General features: G+C 40.3%; 2 protein-coding genes across 3 annotated transcripts; one reads left to right on the plus strand and one right to left on the minus strand.

The window, feature by feature from the left end:
• Nucleotides 1-1249: 1249 nt before the first annotated feature.
• On the plus strand, nt 1250-9552 carry LOC139774542 (uncharacterized). 2 transcript variants are annotated; one of them, XM_071709908.1, is made up of 16 exons: nt 1250-1557; nt 1625-1730; nt 1808-1940; nt 2016-2129; nt 2203-2324; nt 2405-2601; nt 2680-2828; nt 2914-2979; nt 3083-3240; nt 3330-4262; nt 4338-4571; nt 4662-4726; nt 6301-6404; nt 8018-8062; nt 8161-8370; nt 8547-8712. In XM_071709908.1, the coding sequence occupies exons 2-16, from the start codon at nt 1689-1691 to the stop codon at nt 8579-8581; spliced, it is 2607 nt and encodes an 868-aa protein (XP_071566009.1). In that variant the 5' UTR covers nt 1250-1557; nt 1625-1688; the 3' UTR covers nt 8582-8712. The 2 variants fall into 2 exon arrangements, with proteins under 2 accessions (XP_071566009.1, XP_071566008.1); XM_071709907.1 differs by having other exon boundaries at nt 1258-1557; nt 8572-9552.
• A 3644-nt stretch (nt 9553-13196) lies between these two features.
• Nucleotides 13197-16407, minus strand: LOC139774544 (uncharacterized). The gene is made up of 7 exons (XM_071709910.1): nt 15399-16407; nt 15255-15312; nt 15026-15126; nt 14726-14924; nt 14503-14654; nt 14138-14375; nt 13197-13989 (listed from the first exon to the last, which is right to left on the minus strand). Exons 1-7 carry the CDS (start codon nt 15600-15602, stop codon nt 13820-13822), a joined length of 1122 nt encoding a protein of 373 aa, XP_071566011.1. The 5' UTR covers nt 15603-16407; the 3' UTR covers nt 13197-13819.
• Nucleotides 16408-16470: the final 63 nt, after the last annotated feature.

Below are 16470 nucleotides of genomic sequence, written 5' to 3' on the forward strand. Positions count from 1 at the left end.
ATCCTTTTACACGATTAAAGTACGCACAAAAATGTAGAGGGCTGTACATGATTATATCTGATAAACTAAAAAAATTATTTGTATAAATATTGTCTTCACCTGACGACAATATTTGCTTTATACAAAAATTCTGCAGTTTTTCTATAGAAAATAGTGATGCAGCCCTCTACAAAAAACTGTCAGGAATAATATCGTGCAATTAGAAGTAAGATTTGAAGCCTAAAAAAAAAAGATATTACTTACAAGGGAACCTCGCGAACTGGAAAATTCTGATTTTAATGAAACTTTCCACACATGTAGGGGGAGTAAAAAGATGAATTTAGATATTTTTTGTAGCTGCCCAAAAACGGTTTGAGGGGTGAAATCACTGCTCATATGTAGAGCGGTTTTTTGCTTTTCTCGATATATCTCGAAAAATATTTGAGATATCAAAAAATGTTTCTCATAAAAGTTTTACAGTAAAATCTCCTCTACTCGACAACATTAATAATATTTTTTTAAAATAATTTTTTAAACAAAATTTTGATTAAAAATTAAAAAAAAATTTTTTTTTTGAAATTTTATTAATGTGGTTGAATAAAGATGTTTTTACCATAAAACTTTTATTTGAAACATTTTTTGATATCTTGAATACTTTCCGAAATATATCAAGAAAAACAAAAAGCCGCTCTACATATGAAGGGTGATTTCACCCTTTAGAACCCTAGGAAATGTTGACTAAACTCTTTGAGATATAGTTATGAACAATAGAGCTATTATATTACGTTTGAATATTTCCGCCAATGGCTGCCGAGCCATAGTTACAATAGGCGGCCGATAAGTGGCGGCGGCGTCACTTGTGAAATGATTAATTTGTTAATTTTTTAATAAAAATGCAATAAATCATTAAAATAATAATGGAGCAATAAGGAGCAATCGTTCTATGCCGGATTTAGTTGCATAGAGTTATTAGAAATATGTTTTTGAGTGAAAATTATAAATTTTACGTTTTTTTTAAATATCTTAGAAAATAATAATTTTAAAAGGGGAGCAATTGTTGATTCTGAGGGAGCAATTAGGGAGCAATCGTTTGAGCTATAGTTTATTAAAAAATATGAACTTCCAGCGCCAACTTATTTCCGGTCCATTGGCTATCTGTCTATTAATCTGTGCTTGTATTGTATAACATCGTTGACAGCTGTCGTGAGTGTCGTGACTGGTTACTGCGCAGGTTCCGCGAATCTGATTCGCACTTCTAAAATATCGGTGCGTTCCGAAAGTCATCGAAAGAGCATTTCGGTCTTTCTATCCGCGAGATTAGTTACGATATCGAGCGAATTTTTATTATAATTCGACATTTAACTACCGGTACGTGAAAAATACGTGATCGCAGTAGGACTTTAATGCAGCTTAAGCATTTAAAGTAGTTGCCTGTGTAAAGTGTGCGCGTTTGTCAATCCATATGTGACTGTCAATCTCTTTTACCCTGAGGCTTTAACCTATCGCCTATCATCGGCCTATCACACCAAATGTTTTATGAGCTTCGGTGTTTGGCGGAGTTTTATGGCGCGTGCTGAGGTAAATTGTTGCATTTTTTCCTTCCGAATTCATCAGCTGGTGGCTTACTTTTAATTGAAATTCGCAGCTCACGAAAATGTTGCGGTCATGAGAATTGCCACATTGCTTCCAGAAGTGTACATTTTATCTCTATGGCTAAGGGAAAAATAAGAGGTTCTGACTCCAACAATAAGGTATGTGTGTTGCAGTTGCGATTCACGTGAATGATCATTGTATCTTTACAAATTGATATGGTATCTTTTGTTATTAGATAACAGCATCAAATGCAGCATTCAAAAATGGAGAAACCTATACGTCGGAATTTGAGATTAACGAGACACCACCCAGCGCTAGAACCTTACTTACTAAGGGCTACACGCAGGATGAAATTAATTCGTTTTCAGGTAAATTTCCTTTCATCTTGACTTATGTTACACGTTCTTTATATGAATGTATCGATATTGTATATTATTGTATAGGAGCAACTGTATCGACACGCGGGCGTTTTATGACAGAACAAGAAAAGTTACGTTATCCAAATGAGAGGCCATTGTATCTTTATATACAGGGACATACAAAACATAACGTTGATTGTACGTATTGTATCATTTTTTAAATATTTTAATATTACTGATTCGCATATCTAATAGATATTTTATTTTACAGTGGCGATACAAAAGATCAATGAAATTATTAAAACGGAACATCAGAGTTCTCTAAACAGACCAAGCAGATTTACAAATGCTCCGCCACCTCTTATGAGCTTACATTCTGGAGTAACAAGTGTGGTAAATAACATCTTTTATTTATATCTCATTTACAAATTCAACAAGTTTTCTTGTATATTAACTGATGTGCAATTTATTAGGAAAAGATTTGTGTTGGTATCGAGAATGCGCCACAAGGTTTTGACTTACGTGGGCGAATATTAGGCGTTGGTGATGCAAATTTAATGTATATTAGAGGCGAGACTGGGGCAAATGCAACCTTAAGAGGAAGAGGATCTCAGTTTATTGATCCAGTTTTGGGAGCAGAATCTCCAGAACCACTTCACTTGTATATAGAGTAAGATCGCCTGAGATTTTGTGGCATGTAGTGATTATAATCAGATAAGATATAATTAATAAAACACTATTTCTTTAGGCATCCGAAGTCAGAAGCACTGCAAAATGCAAAACAATTGGCCATTAACTTAATTCAAACGATACAGTCCGAATTACAGACCTATATTCAACAACAGCCACCACCAGTACAACCTCAGCAAGTCATAGAGCAATCCCAAATACCACAAAGTATGTATTTATTGTTCTTAATTTGCAAAACTGAGATAACTATTTATTCATACATAAATTGTATGTGATTCTTTTCCATTTACAGCTCAATTCCAAACTATGAATATCGGTAGCTTAGGCCAACCAAACATGGTCGCAATACAGCATCAAGGTAGGATATACAAATCATGAATTATTAATAATTGTTATAAAGATGCAATTTTTTTCAAACTGACATACATTTTTTAATATATATTTTACACCTTATGTAACAGATATTATACAACATCCACAAAGTAATGTCGTAACCTTGCCTGCAACAATTCTTACGGCTACCGTAGCTGGTACTCCAGGACCTGGTGTATCAGTTCCTCCTCCAGGAATACATATACCACCTCATACTGGACCATTAGTTCCACCTCCACAAGCTCAGGTGATTAAACTCAAATTAAGTGGTGTTACATAAAGCCGCTTGAAAAAAACAATTCTTTGTAACAAATTTTATTATCTCTCTTATTAAAGGAAATACAAACTTTTATGTCACCACCACCTGTTGGACAAGTACAATTAATCGGTCCTCCATCAACAGTAAGCCAAGTTCAATATCAGATACATCCTGGTCAACCATTACAAATCCAAGGACTTCAACCAGGATCGCAATCCTCGCCACAACCTGTAGCGCAAATGTATGTCATGAGTCAACCGCCGCCACAAAATCCGGCGCAGCAGAGTTTCATAACGAGCAGTAACGCGCCGGTGAGTGGGGCAGTGTCGTATGTATATACGCAACCGAACATGCAAAGGCCCGTTACGCCATCCCAAGGGATTATCGAAACCGTTAATGTGAATTTGCAACAACCTCCCCCAGCGGCGCCGCACAATATAACGCAACAACCGCCACCGCCATTGTTGCATCTTCATTTTCCGCCACCAAACTTCCCACCGAATCAACCACCTCCTCCCGTCCCGCAAACCTATCAGATACAGTATCAACAGGTACAGGCACCCGTGTCACAGTCGCAAACGCAGTTTGTCTTGCAGTCCGGCGAGCATATCGTTTCGTCTCAGTTACAACAGAATCATGAACAATCTCAACATATGATACCTCATCAATTCGAAGGTCACGCACCGCCATTTCATTTACAAGTACCTCCACCACCGTCTGCGCAAACTTTCCTAGTACCTAACGCTCAGTCTCCTCATCATCCACAACCGCCACTTCCTCCCGGCGGTGAAATTCAGCATCAGCAAGAGGGCCCGGACCAGGGACCGTTGCCGCAGCCGGTACCCCCTCCACAAATAGTACCACCGCCGTCAATCAGCCAGATGCCGAATTCCATGAATATTCTTACCAGCGTACCACCACCAACGCAACCGCCTCCACCGCAAAATGCTCCGTGGCTATACCAAGCTCAGCAGCCACAGCAGATGCCACAACCACAAGGGCAATTGCAGGTAATGACGCTTGACATTTAGTGTTCTTTGTTTGACGCGTGAAAAATATGTGATGGCCTAACCAATTATTTATAGATGCAATTGCCACCGCAGAATATGCCTCTTCATAATGTACCTCCACCGCAAGTTCAAGCACAAATACAATATCATCCTCAACATCACATACAATATCAAAACGGCCATATACCGACGCAAGTACATTACACGATGCAACCGCCGCATCAGCAATTCGAGCAGAAACCCGATTCGCCAGAACAGCAAAAATCACACGGAGTAAAGAGAAGGTTCTCGGACGTTGAGGGAGGTCAGGTAAAGTGCGATCTGCAAATATGTACGCATCAGATTGAAATGTGCGATAGAAATCATTCTTACAAATCTCTTTTAAAATATATGTCACAGGAACCACCACCGCCGCCACCACCATACCAATGTGCTCCGTTACCTGCGCAACGGCACGGCACAGGGTAAGTCGAAGAAAGAGAGAATATAATTATTTTTAGAGATTATTTATAGAAATGCTATAATGTATAAATTAATGTAACTGATAAAGTTACATTATATACTCCTTGTGTACAAAATGTAAACATTACATTTACAGTAAGGAGCATTAATTCGCTGGGTTATAGTATCTTTATTTATCGGCGTAAAAAAATCAAGGTGAATTAAAAAGAGAGAACTAGTTATTTCTTATTCTTCTCGTTATACATTTTAATATTTCGATGAATAGCGCACGTGTTGATTATTAAAGACCCAGCGACCGATAAGTCAGGCTACTATGACTCATCGAATTAATGCACCTTATTGTATCTATGTACCTATGTACATATTACCTATGTATAATAGAGGAGTATATAAACTAATGTAACTTTTTACTAATTTTATATAACTAGTTATACCTTGGTAGACTGTGATGGAAAAAACTTGTGTGCTCGAATAAAGTTGGTCTACCAAGTGTGTAAAATTCTAAATAAATACTACTAAAAAAGCTGATGATTTTCAGAATCATAGGATACTGTAGCATAAACGTGCAATGAATTTAATCGAAGATTAGAAAGAACTTTATCGATATGAAGAAAGAAATTGATAAAGAAACAACTGCTTCAGATCGCTTATGCTTCACTTGTAGCAAGTGCAAATTTTGTAAATTATTGTAGAATTACATGAAGAAAATGTAAGTCATTATTGTCATTTTCTTACAGAAACCTGCTTTTGCATTATAAGGTGTTGCACAATAATATTAAAAGTGCAGAAAAAGAAATTTTAATATTTTATGAGATTTTTGTAATAGATATTTTTTATTCACAGATATTCATTGCTATTCTCCAAAATTTAATAAGTTAATAACTATACGGACAAGAATTATTAGCTGCAAGATCCAGATATATCCATGTTAAGATATAAATTATTTTTGAGCTTGTGAACTCAGAGCTTTTAAAAATAATTTAATTTGATAGAAAATTTCAACTTTGCGTTGTTTATAAATATTTAATAATTTTGGAATCATGGATATATCTTGCTCTTTCACACACACAGAATATTATTCCTTTTTTTGAATCTCGCATGGTTGTATAGATTTAAAAAAAATATGAAGCAATTTTATTATCTTTGCAAAATATAGTGCAAAGATAATAATATACTTGCATTTTCCTCATGTTATACATAAATCTATATTAGAATCATTAAATACAGCTTTTGCCAGAATCACCAATTATATGTTCCTTTAGTATAAGTAATGATCCAAAAGAGACGAAATATGTGATGATATAGTTGCCATTTTGCAGAATAGAAGTTAAAATAATCCATACATGGATTATTTGAACGTATATTGTAACGTTCTGCGACATTACAATTACGTTCTTAAGAACATTCTAAATGTAAGTTTCGACATCATTAACTGTGATCTGGTAAAACCAGGTATTTTCCATATTTCAGAAGTATCCGAGGGTGTGCATCAGGTGATTTTTGTCTTAATGCTTGAAACGTTTCTGTACAATCGTTATTTTGGAATTAATAATTCGCACCTGCATTGTTTAAGCAGAGAAGGTGATCGACAACAGCAAGTCTTACACGGTCCATCACCCACACCTGCGGGTCTGCCACATGGAGATCGAAACAAGATGCTAATGCCACCTCCACATCCAGGTCTGTAACTAAGAGTATTTAGCCTGAAAAATTGCTGGGTATCTTTTGAAAATTGAAAATGCAACAGAATATTATAAAAAGATATGCCAGTAAAAAGATTGTATTTTTGAAGGCATTTATCTTTAATTACTTAATCGAGACTTTGGATTCCTTCTTTAATACAACTTTGTTATTGGCAATTACCTGATATAATATAATCATTTGGCTATAATTTGGGTGTATGAAAAGTAATTAAATTTACTAAATATGTTTCGGATAGATATCTAGCATTGTTTTCTTAATACTCTTAGACCGTAGTATATTATTATTGTAAATAATATTTTGCGGTAAGCATATTATATAAAAACTTTCCTTGATCTTTTTTAATTTACGTCTTAGCGAATTGCTTTTTTACGCATTTGTTGAGGGTACCTGCAGAGACGGACATCCGGAAATAACATGGATTATTGCAATCTCACATTACATATAGAATGCTTTGATATATAGTTATCTTTAAATTTATTTTTATTATTTTAGATTAGACAAAAAAGAGCACTGCACGTGTTACATACAGTTGCGAAGGTGTCTCAAGTATATTAATTTCAATGCTTTTTTTATAGTGCCCTTTTTATTAAATAAATCTGCATTTTCAGATGCAAGTGTAACCTGTGATTTTCTACTTCAGTGTTTGTTTATCCAGTATTAACAATACTTAATACTATTAGGATTATGTTAAGGCATATTATACATATATATATTTTTCGTGTTACTGTTTTAAGTTCAATGTGCCTTGGACTTTTATATTTCTTAGGTTAAACATATGTCTCCACCAGAGATTACTACCAAGGAGGGATATAGATGACTACTACGTTTAAAAAGTTATATATATTTAATGTTATATATTATGTAACATTAATACGGAATAACACATGATTTGTATATCATATAGTGATATCGTCTTTATTGTTGCAGTGTTCTGAGCAGTTATCTATCATGGAAAAAGTGGAAGAAATTTCAAGAATATATAGTTTTAATGATTAAATAAACTTTACATCCAGATAGCAAATAACTGTATGGCTTCAAATTTTTAGCATAATTGATAACCATCTAATACACAAGAACGTAAAAATTGCATTGCTTGCTTTCAGACTCAAATAGCGATTGCCAAATCGCTCTGTTGATTTGGCAATGGTTAATGGCGTGAAATATTGTCCTAATATTTAGTTTAGTCTTGTAAGATTAGACACGAATTTAGAAAATTAAATTTCTGTTTATTGCTACAGTGATACATCTCAAGCGGAAGATGAAAACCGGCAGCAGTCTTCAGTTATTATACAGATACAATCTTGGCAATCGTCTCGCAACTAGATTTGCATCTAAATTCAGAAAAAAAATTAATTTTACATTTTTGATTCGTAAACGATAACATATCATTCAATATAGATATTGGTATCGTCAAGATTAATTATGCGTGTATGCGCGTTTTGTTGGATATAGCCAGAATTTTTAAGTTTATTATTACATTACAATATTTCATCGCATAATTGCCATGTTAAATACAATATTATGTTACGTATAGTTACTTCAGGATATATTCTATTGTTCTCTTCATATCGTGTATCTTAATCGTTTAGGTGAGAAACGGAACCTGGACCAAAAGCTTGCAGGACTATCTTCAGGTACGTACGGTGTATGATATGTCGTTATATCGACAAATATAAAATATATTTTATATTTGCCATGCGAATTTAGATTGTATGATATATTTTGTAAATAGGAAATGATCAAAATATAATTGCTGAATCTGGAAATATTCATGTCGGCAATGGTCCACCTCTACCGCCTCCACCTTCGTCACAGGCGCCATGGCAAAGTCATCACATGAGGGTTCCTTGGTATAGACCACCGTCAAGGGAAGGGGAACCTCTCGGAGTTTGTCCTGGATTACCTCCTATTAATCTGCCTCCGCCTCAGATCAGGCCACGAGGTAGGCATTTGATTTATTCATTGCATCAAACTAATTTTTACCGTAAGATCTTAAACATCCTATTTTGATTATATCAACCTTTTTTTCAATATAAATAATAAAAGTTAAAGATAAAAAACCTCTATATTATCGTAATTCTTTTACGCACAATATGTGACGATTTAAAAATCTTCAAGGACGTGGTGGTGGTGCTGTCCTTAGGTCTCGCTGACGGTAATCGCTCTCCTACTCAGAACGCCGCGTTAGAGCAGCCGTTGAACGTCGAGTACAATCAAATGCCGCCCTATACGACGAAACCGCCGCCTTACAACGCGCATCCATTGATGCAGTCGATTTGCAATCCGCCGCCACCACCGCCGCCGCATCACCAACAACCGCGGCCGCAGCATCCACAAACAGTGCAGCATTATCAGGTGCCGATCTCTCAGACATATCAGCCACCGACATCCTGTCCGCCGTGGATGAACTGAAAGTTGTAATACTACAAGCGGCGTTTCTTGCTCCGTTTCTTGTATCTTGATGATGACCGATGCGATTTGATGAAAGTGACGATGTTTCAATGGGTGACATAATAACAGCGACGAAAATCAAGCTGCAAGGATCTGATGTAAATGAATAGTTGGAACTGCATCGTGTTATTTACACTCAATTGTATGTTCCTTACGACAGTTATAATTTAATAATCTATTTCAAGGAGGAAGAATACTGAACAGTGTGTAAAAATTTGTAAAAATGTTAAAGATTATTTATACTGTATAATTTAAATTCTGTATACTAAGAGAAAGAAAGAAAGAGAGAACGTTAGTGACAAAGAGAGACATAGAGAAAAAGAGAGGTAACGTAAGATTACATAATGAAAATTAATGTTGGCGAGATAGATACTTATTAATTGTAGAGCTCATCTTGATGATCACGCAAAGAATGTGATTCTTGTATAGCATATGTATGTATGGAGAAAGAATAATAGTGTTATTTTATTTTGATGGACAAACAGTTCTACCATTGCTCGTCCGAGGATTATTTGTTTTTCGCATACTCTCACGCGAGTAATAATCCATCTTATATATTTCCTCTCGGTAAAACTGTATCATCTCTCCCATTTACTTATAGATAGATATGTAACATGTATAACAATGTATGCAGTTTTTTATGCAAAGCCAATAAATCGTTATTGCCAATTAAGTAGCCACTTTTACACCGACAGCTTCTGCATATCGTCGCGTTTCTGCCGCGCGGAACGGATTGCCGTTTTCCACGTCGACGCGATTTGGCAAACAGCGGTAAAACCGCACCGTTCCCATTTACAGCGAGCAATCGTCGCAATTAGCCCCGTTAAACGCCGCTAGGTTGACGGGAGGAGGGGGTAGCAGCGGCGGCGATCAAATCCTCACCAAGGCGTCCGTGTTCCGGGGGCAGGCAAGGGGGTGGCAGGGGACGAAGTTCCGCTCGATACAAATTCGATAAAGCCGCTGGCGGCCCGCAGGACTCGCTCGTTATCCGGATCTGGCGGTCTGTTAGCCGCTACGTCAGAAAACTTGCAGCCTTCGTCGTGTTACGCGACCGCCGCGTACCCGATACTTTGGGGAAGTTTAATTTGCCGGATAGAGCGGGACGCCCTGGATCGCCGTCGTTGCGAATTCTTCCTCCGGAAGCGAAAGCTCGAGAGAGAGAATTTTTGCCGCGTATTCACGCGACTCGAAGCGTCGCTATTAATCTCCGAGGAGCTCAATGCTCCGCTCAAAATGCACGAAAAACGATAAGGAGAAATGGCTTCAATATTAAACTTGACGATGCATATTCTGTTGAATACAATTCTTCAAATACATAATATGTTGATAGAATTATTTTAACATGAAAATCTTAAAATATTCGTCAAATATGGAACATCGCGTACGAAGAAACGATCTGTAAAATGTCGTCACGGATCGTTAGCGTGAAGCTTAACGCGAACGACCGTGTCACACGTGTATGAATACTGTGAATTGACAAATTACACGCGTCGATTGCGATATTGATCGGTAACCTTCCTCCACGCGGGAAATATATTGTGCTTCGTTGGACAACAGGTAAAGGCTGTGTCTCGGCTATTCCGAATATATAGAATCGATCATCGTAATCAGGGCCATCGTCTGAATCGGTTACCACATCGCAGGGATGCTCGCTGCGGCCATAATCGCTTTTCGGTAATGTCGCTTTGTCCGTCGTCGTCTCATCAGCTTGTCGCAGCGGCGATCGCTTTTCGACGTGCCCGCCGCAAATTTCCGAAAGACTTCGGCCTCGAAAGCACTGTCGAACGTACATCCGGAAACACCAAGGTTTACACCGGTCCAGCCACGTGAAAAAGACATCTTTTTTTAAATAGAAAATCATAATTGTATAATAAAAAATTTAATGACACATTCGTTGCGTTGTGGGTTTTAAGATTCCCGTGATAACTTTTGCTCTTGAATCATAGACCAGATCTCATTTCCTTCCGATTTTACATCATGATTCACGTCAACCGTATCGAGAGCGATTCATTATCGGCGCTTCTGACGGATGCACATTTCCAGACGCAGGAAACCGCGACGAGCCGCGAAGGGCCCATCAATCAAGCGAGATCGAGCTCCACGCTGGTGAGACGCGCATGCAACTCGAGATCCGATCACGTTTATCCGGCGAGCGTGCGGAATCGCGGCTACGACCGTTCCTGCGACAAGGAGAACTCGATCGGCTGCAGTTGCTGTCGGACGAGAAACGTCGGCGAGGACATTTCGGAGCTGCGGGACGAGTGCAGCGGCGGAGATGCGGTCGATACAGTGCCGAGCAGGGAGTGCGAGGAGTTCGTGCCGTCGCGCGCCGATCGCAAAAATGGATTTGCGAAATCGCTCGACCGGGACAGGTTTGCCTCTATTTAAGATCTCTCGGCTTTGCGATGTTTTCGCTAAATAAACTAGCAATTATACTTATCCTAATACATTATTGCATTAACGAGTATTATGAAAAGATGTGGCACGCTTAAAAAAAGATTCTTACCGAATCTCATAATGAAGAAGACAAACCTTGAACGTTTTAAGTCTTAAAATCATGCAAAGAGGCAAAACGCTCTATGATTAACATATTTTGTGCCGCGTGGATCAGGCCGTTTGATATTTTGGCTATAAAGAAAAAACATAATTAATATCTGAAATCATAATTATCAGTGCAATTTTGGTACCAAGAGTCATCGATGATCCATGTGGCGCAAGTGATAAATTAATGAAAATGGTGCGGCATGGAACGTGTTGAAAGCATCTCCCGTAAAATCATCCCCCTTTCGCGAATGCAGGTATGACGTAGCGTCGAGATCGACCGACGACGGCGAGGCTGTCAGAACGATAGAACGGATCCCGCAATCCCTGCATCCAATATCCTATCATCATTGCAAAACGCAGTGCCCGCGTTCGAACGTGGATCCCGTAAATAATCCGCCGTGCGACTCCGCACCCCACGAGAGGCACGATAAGGTCGCGTGCGGCGACTTTACGGGAGACAGGGGCAAGGAGTTCGCGTCGACGAGTTGTCGCGGAACCGGCGGAACATCCATCGATCTTGACGGCAGCGCGGAGGAGGGCGTCGTTATCAACGATGCTCGGGGTCGCGGTCCGGATGTCAAAGACGCGTGGACGAGGGCGAATGCCTCGGCGACCCATCGGAAAATTGTCGATTCGATCTGGCGATGCGAGTGTCATCCGCGTGAAGACTCTATTCCGAATCTGTCGAGATCGTCGTGCGATCGTAGCCGCTACGGGTGCCACCATCGCCACGATTATCGTTGCGATTACTTCCATCGGCAATGCTGTTATCAGCAGCGCGACAGCTCGTGCATAAATATCAAGGGGTTAATAAGAAATCTTTTTATAATACTAAGGGAAATCCCCATACGTAAAGTATCGATCGTCGCACTTCGTATACACATTACTAACAAATTTTATAAAAAAATATCGTTATTTTAGGAAAGAAATCGGGATGAATAAAGGGGGTGAGACGGAGGATACGTGACTGAGGGGGATGAAAACGCCCCGCAGCTGCAATCTCTGTTTAATTCACTCTCTTCGCGTCATTCATATTGCAGATGCGAGACGCGCGGGAGCGACGTCTCCGGCGAGAAAGCTCAGCACAAAAGCTGGCGCGATCAGATGCGAGGCGAGAATAGTCGATTGTACGCGCGGCAGTGTTACTCGAAGGAGTATTCTGGAATAATACTTGCCTCTCGTGAGCGGAACGACGAGGAATGCAGGGAGAAGAACGACGACGACGACGATGATGGCGAAGACGAGGACGACGACAGCGGCGTGGCTGTTATCAATCACAAGGACTCTATGTGCATCCTCGCTGAAAAATATAAAGCCGGCAGGAAGTGGCGCGGCAGAAGGTGCGGGGATAGGGAGCGATTGGGCGACAGGATGGGGGACAAGGACGAGTGTAACAAATCGTTGACTTCGGAAATCATCGATCAGCCGGAGTCGCCGCTCGAGATCGTAAACGCGGTTCCGCACGAGGGACCGAGCGTAAAGCACGTTTGCCGAGCTGCTGCACGTTGCGAGAACTGCGGAACCGCGGCGATCGCGAGGACGTGTGGTCGTGGATGTGGCCGACACGGGCCGCCAGAGGGTGAATTCGACCGATTGAAGTCCCCTTTGAACGAGACGGCTGCCACCCGCTGTTGCTCGAGTCGAGCGCCTTGTAGACGCGTCTTCTAATTCAATTTCGTTCCGTAAACACGTTCACGGACTTTTTACGCCAATTTTCTATTTTCTGGTTATTTTCAACGTCCAACATTTATCGCGCGCACCAGCCATTTGGAATAAAAAACGACTTATAATTTATTTGAAATTGCGCTTCTACATTTTGATCCGTGCTGCATGAAAAATTTAAGCGAAATTCTCGCAACTTTTACACCTTTTCCCGTTCCAACTAAAAACTTTTTTTTTGCTATATTTACCCGACGTATTAACGCAGCGAAATAGTAACAGAGTATTAAAACGCTAAACGTTGAGAATAAAAATTATGCAAATCAAATTTTGGACAAGTCCATGAAACCGTTTAGCCTGTATTGTTCGAATTAAATTAACGTTGCATAGGCGGGACAATTAACTTTTAACTCGTTTTACTCGTAATACGCATGCCAGAGAGCCAGTTTTCCGTCCGGGGAAATTTTAAGCTCGCTACAGAAGCGCGGAACGTTAACGGAATTATCGAACGTAAGCATGTGCATTAAAATCCGCGGTGTCTCCGGCATTCGGCAGCCTCCGGAGAGCAGCTTTTCGCTTGCTGGACTCTTTGTGCTCGTTGTCTCGATTCTTTTCTCGCACCGTTCACCCGCAGCTTCCATGTTAATTGGCTCATCCCGCCGGTCTCTGAAAAGGATTCCGCAGCATCGCGACGCTTTTCCTTTCCCCTTGCGGAAAGTTCGGCTCTCTCTCCGACGCTAGTCTTGCACGTACGTGTCTGTTTCTTCGTCACGTTCCAACTCTACTTCGATTTCTCGACCTTCTTGCCAATCTTTCGCCATGCCGATCCAATACATGCCATTGTCCACCAGTTTTTTAAACGATTCGTCGAACTCTTCTACGTGAACGAGGTTCTCTTCGCTGTATTCTGTTTGCATATTTGGATAAATATATTTTAGTATTTTTAAAAATTTTACAATATAATTTTAATCTCTCTCTCTCTCTCTCTCTCTCTCTCTCTCTCTCTCTCTCTCTCTCTCTTTCTCTCTGATATTATTGTTTTGCAAAATCGTCACCTTCCTCCGCCAAGCGAGCACGCATCAATCGATCATTAAAAACACGTTGAAGTTCCTCGCCAGCTTCCAACAAGTCCTCTCGATCACCGAATTCCGTGGGGATGTCTACGCGGGCCATGACTTCGTCGAAAACCTTTTGGTGCAAATTTTTGAGAATGGCTCCCGCCACCGTTGATCTCGTTGATTCTACCGACGGATTAGCGTCACTTCTTTTCTGGCGATATCGTCTGTAAGCTTTCTATGACATTCGTGACAATTGATAATTATTTCTCTTCGATTTTCGGCATAGAGTTGGCAAAATATAATATATAATAATTTTACGTATAATATAATACACAATAACTTCAGTTATTTAATTAATTTACTTGTATAACGGACGCAGCTTCGTTTGCTCTCATCGGTGTCAGTCCTGATTCTTCGTACATCGTATCCAGCCAGGCTACTGCTTGAACGGCCTCTCCGGGTTCTATTATGTCTACCTCGCTTTCTTTTTCTTCCTCTTGCGGTTGTACATCCTCTACGGGAAGTCATGCACACGATTTTAAATACTATTCTAGTGCGCCGAGGCGGATCTCTGAGTGATCTTACTCATTTTCATTTTTAGGTTCCTCCTCGTGTAGTACCCGCGATAAGTAGCCTGTATTAGAATGGCGGCTTTCGACGCTTCCGCTTGCGAAGCTCCTGCCTTCCTCAAAATCTCGAGAGTCCTTGCTGCCGCTCGTTGCCATTGAATCATGCCGCGGGACTCGTTTAACAGCATCCTCTCGTAATGCCCGCGGAAAGCGGCCTGATTAATAACACCGAAAATGACTCAAAGAGCCGCGAGCCACGATAAAGCTCCATGATAGAGGGGTTCTCGTTAGGTCTCGCATGGTAATTAGCGCATACTTGTATTATCGTGGCATGCTTCTCCGCCTGTTCCAGCGGGACCCCCGTCGCTTGCAGAATACTTTGCAGAGATACCTTGGACCTCTCGTCGCAAGTCGTGTCTAGCGGTCGAAAGGAGAGGAATTACTCTCGCATACTTTTTGCCCGTTGTGCTTTATAGAAATGCCGGGCGCGCGGCGGGTTCACCCGCCGCAAAATTGTTTTTCTACATAATTCACCGTGTAATTACCGTCGCACACCTGGGCCGCTCGCATGTCTACCGCGTCCAAGTACGCGCGGAACGCCGTCTGAGCGCAAAAAAGGTAGAAAAGAATCTCTGAAATATTATTTAACTGCTGGATCCTTATCCGGCACGCGACAGTAAATTCTATACCTGAATCCTGGGCGCGGCGCGGGCGATCTGCTCTAAACTCAAGCCGCTCCGGTGAAGTATACCCACGATGGCCTGGCTCCCCAATAAAATATTGTTTACGACTTTCACCGCGACTGCAATTGCACAATTGTACCGTAGAACGCGATGCACGAGTATAGCGCGATTTATTACTTTACCGCACGCGGATGATATACACGCGATCATTCTCCGCGACCTTTGAATTTACATAATGATTCGTGGGATAAACTGGTGTGTACCGGTGCGCGTGCATCAGTAATTAATTAGCTTAACGTTCCAATTAGCGTCTGTTTGCGAACGAATAATATCAAGACATCCAATGTTGTGAAATTGTTACATAGACGACGTTGGTACCTTTAGCATTTTCCCGTGTGATCAAAAGCGCTTCAACATAATCAGCAACGAAGCAATAAATGTTCCTCGGTTGCGAGCGTAGAACCTTTACGGATCAGATAATAATTTAATCGTCCTTTGACGTGACGGCGGTAAGTCAAATAACGATTTCATAGAGCGAACCTCGCGTGCGATGTCGGTGCATAGTTCGCGTAATCCTTCCGGGACCTTATATATGTGTTTAGCTCCATGTTTCTGGAGTAAAACGTTCATTTTCGTGATTATTGCTTCCGCCGAGTTGCTTGAATTTATCGACTCTTGCTCTTATCGCGGGTAATACGATGCGTGAAAGTTGCCAACTTTCGGTGGTAACGAGCACATTGATGAAGTTATGTATACTGAAGCTATATAACGGAGCGAGTAGATCAGAGGCCACACGGTGTTAATCTCCGGATAAAATCACGTCGATAAAATATAATTACAAAAAATATATATTATACGAAGAAATTATAATCTAATTTATAGTCGTTTTCATTAGTGTTAAATTTCGTCGAAGTTGTTTCGCAGAGATTATTCCGCGAGCCCGCAAACATTTCTCGATAACGCAATTCTCGATAAGTCAAATTGTTTATATTTATTTTGTTATCGGTTTACGGACGCTTCTACGAATGTTTTTTGCTGACGGTATCATCCTCGAGACCTTTCACACAGTTCCACTTCG

The sequence above is a fragment of the Temnothorax nylanderi genome, unplaced genomic scaffold (genome assembly GCF_030848795.1).
Source record: "Temnothorax nylanderi isolate EJ_2023f unplaced genomic scaffold, tnyl_v1.0 TNYL_tig0082_pilon, whole genome shotgun sequence".
NCBI classification, from domain to species: Eukaryota; Metazoa; Arthropoda; class Insecta; order Hymenoptera; family Formicidae; genus Temnothorax; species Temnothorax nylanderi.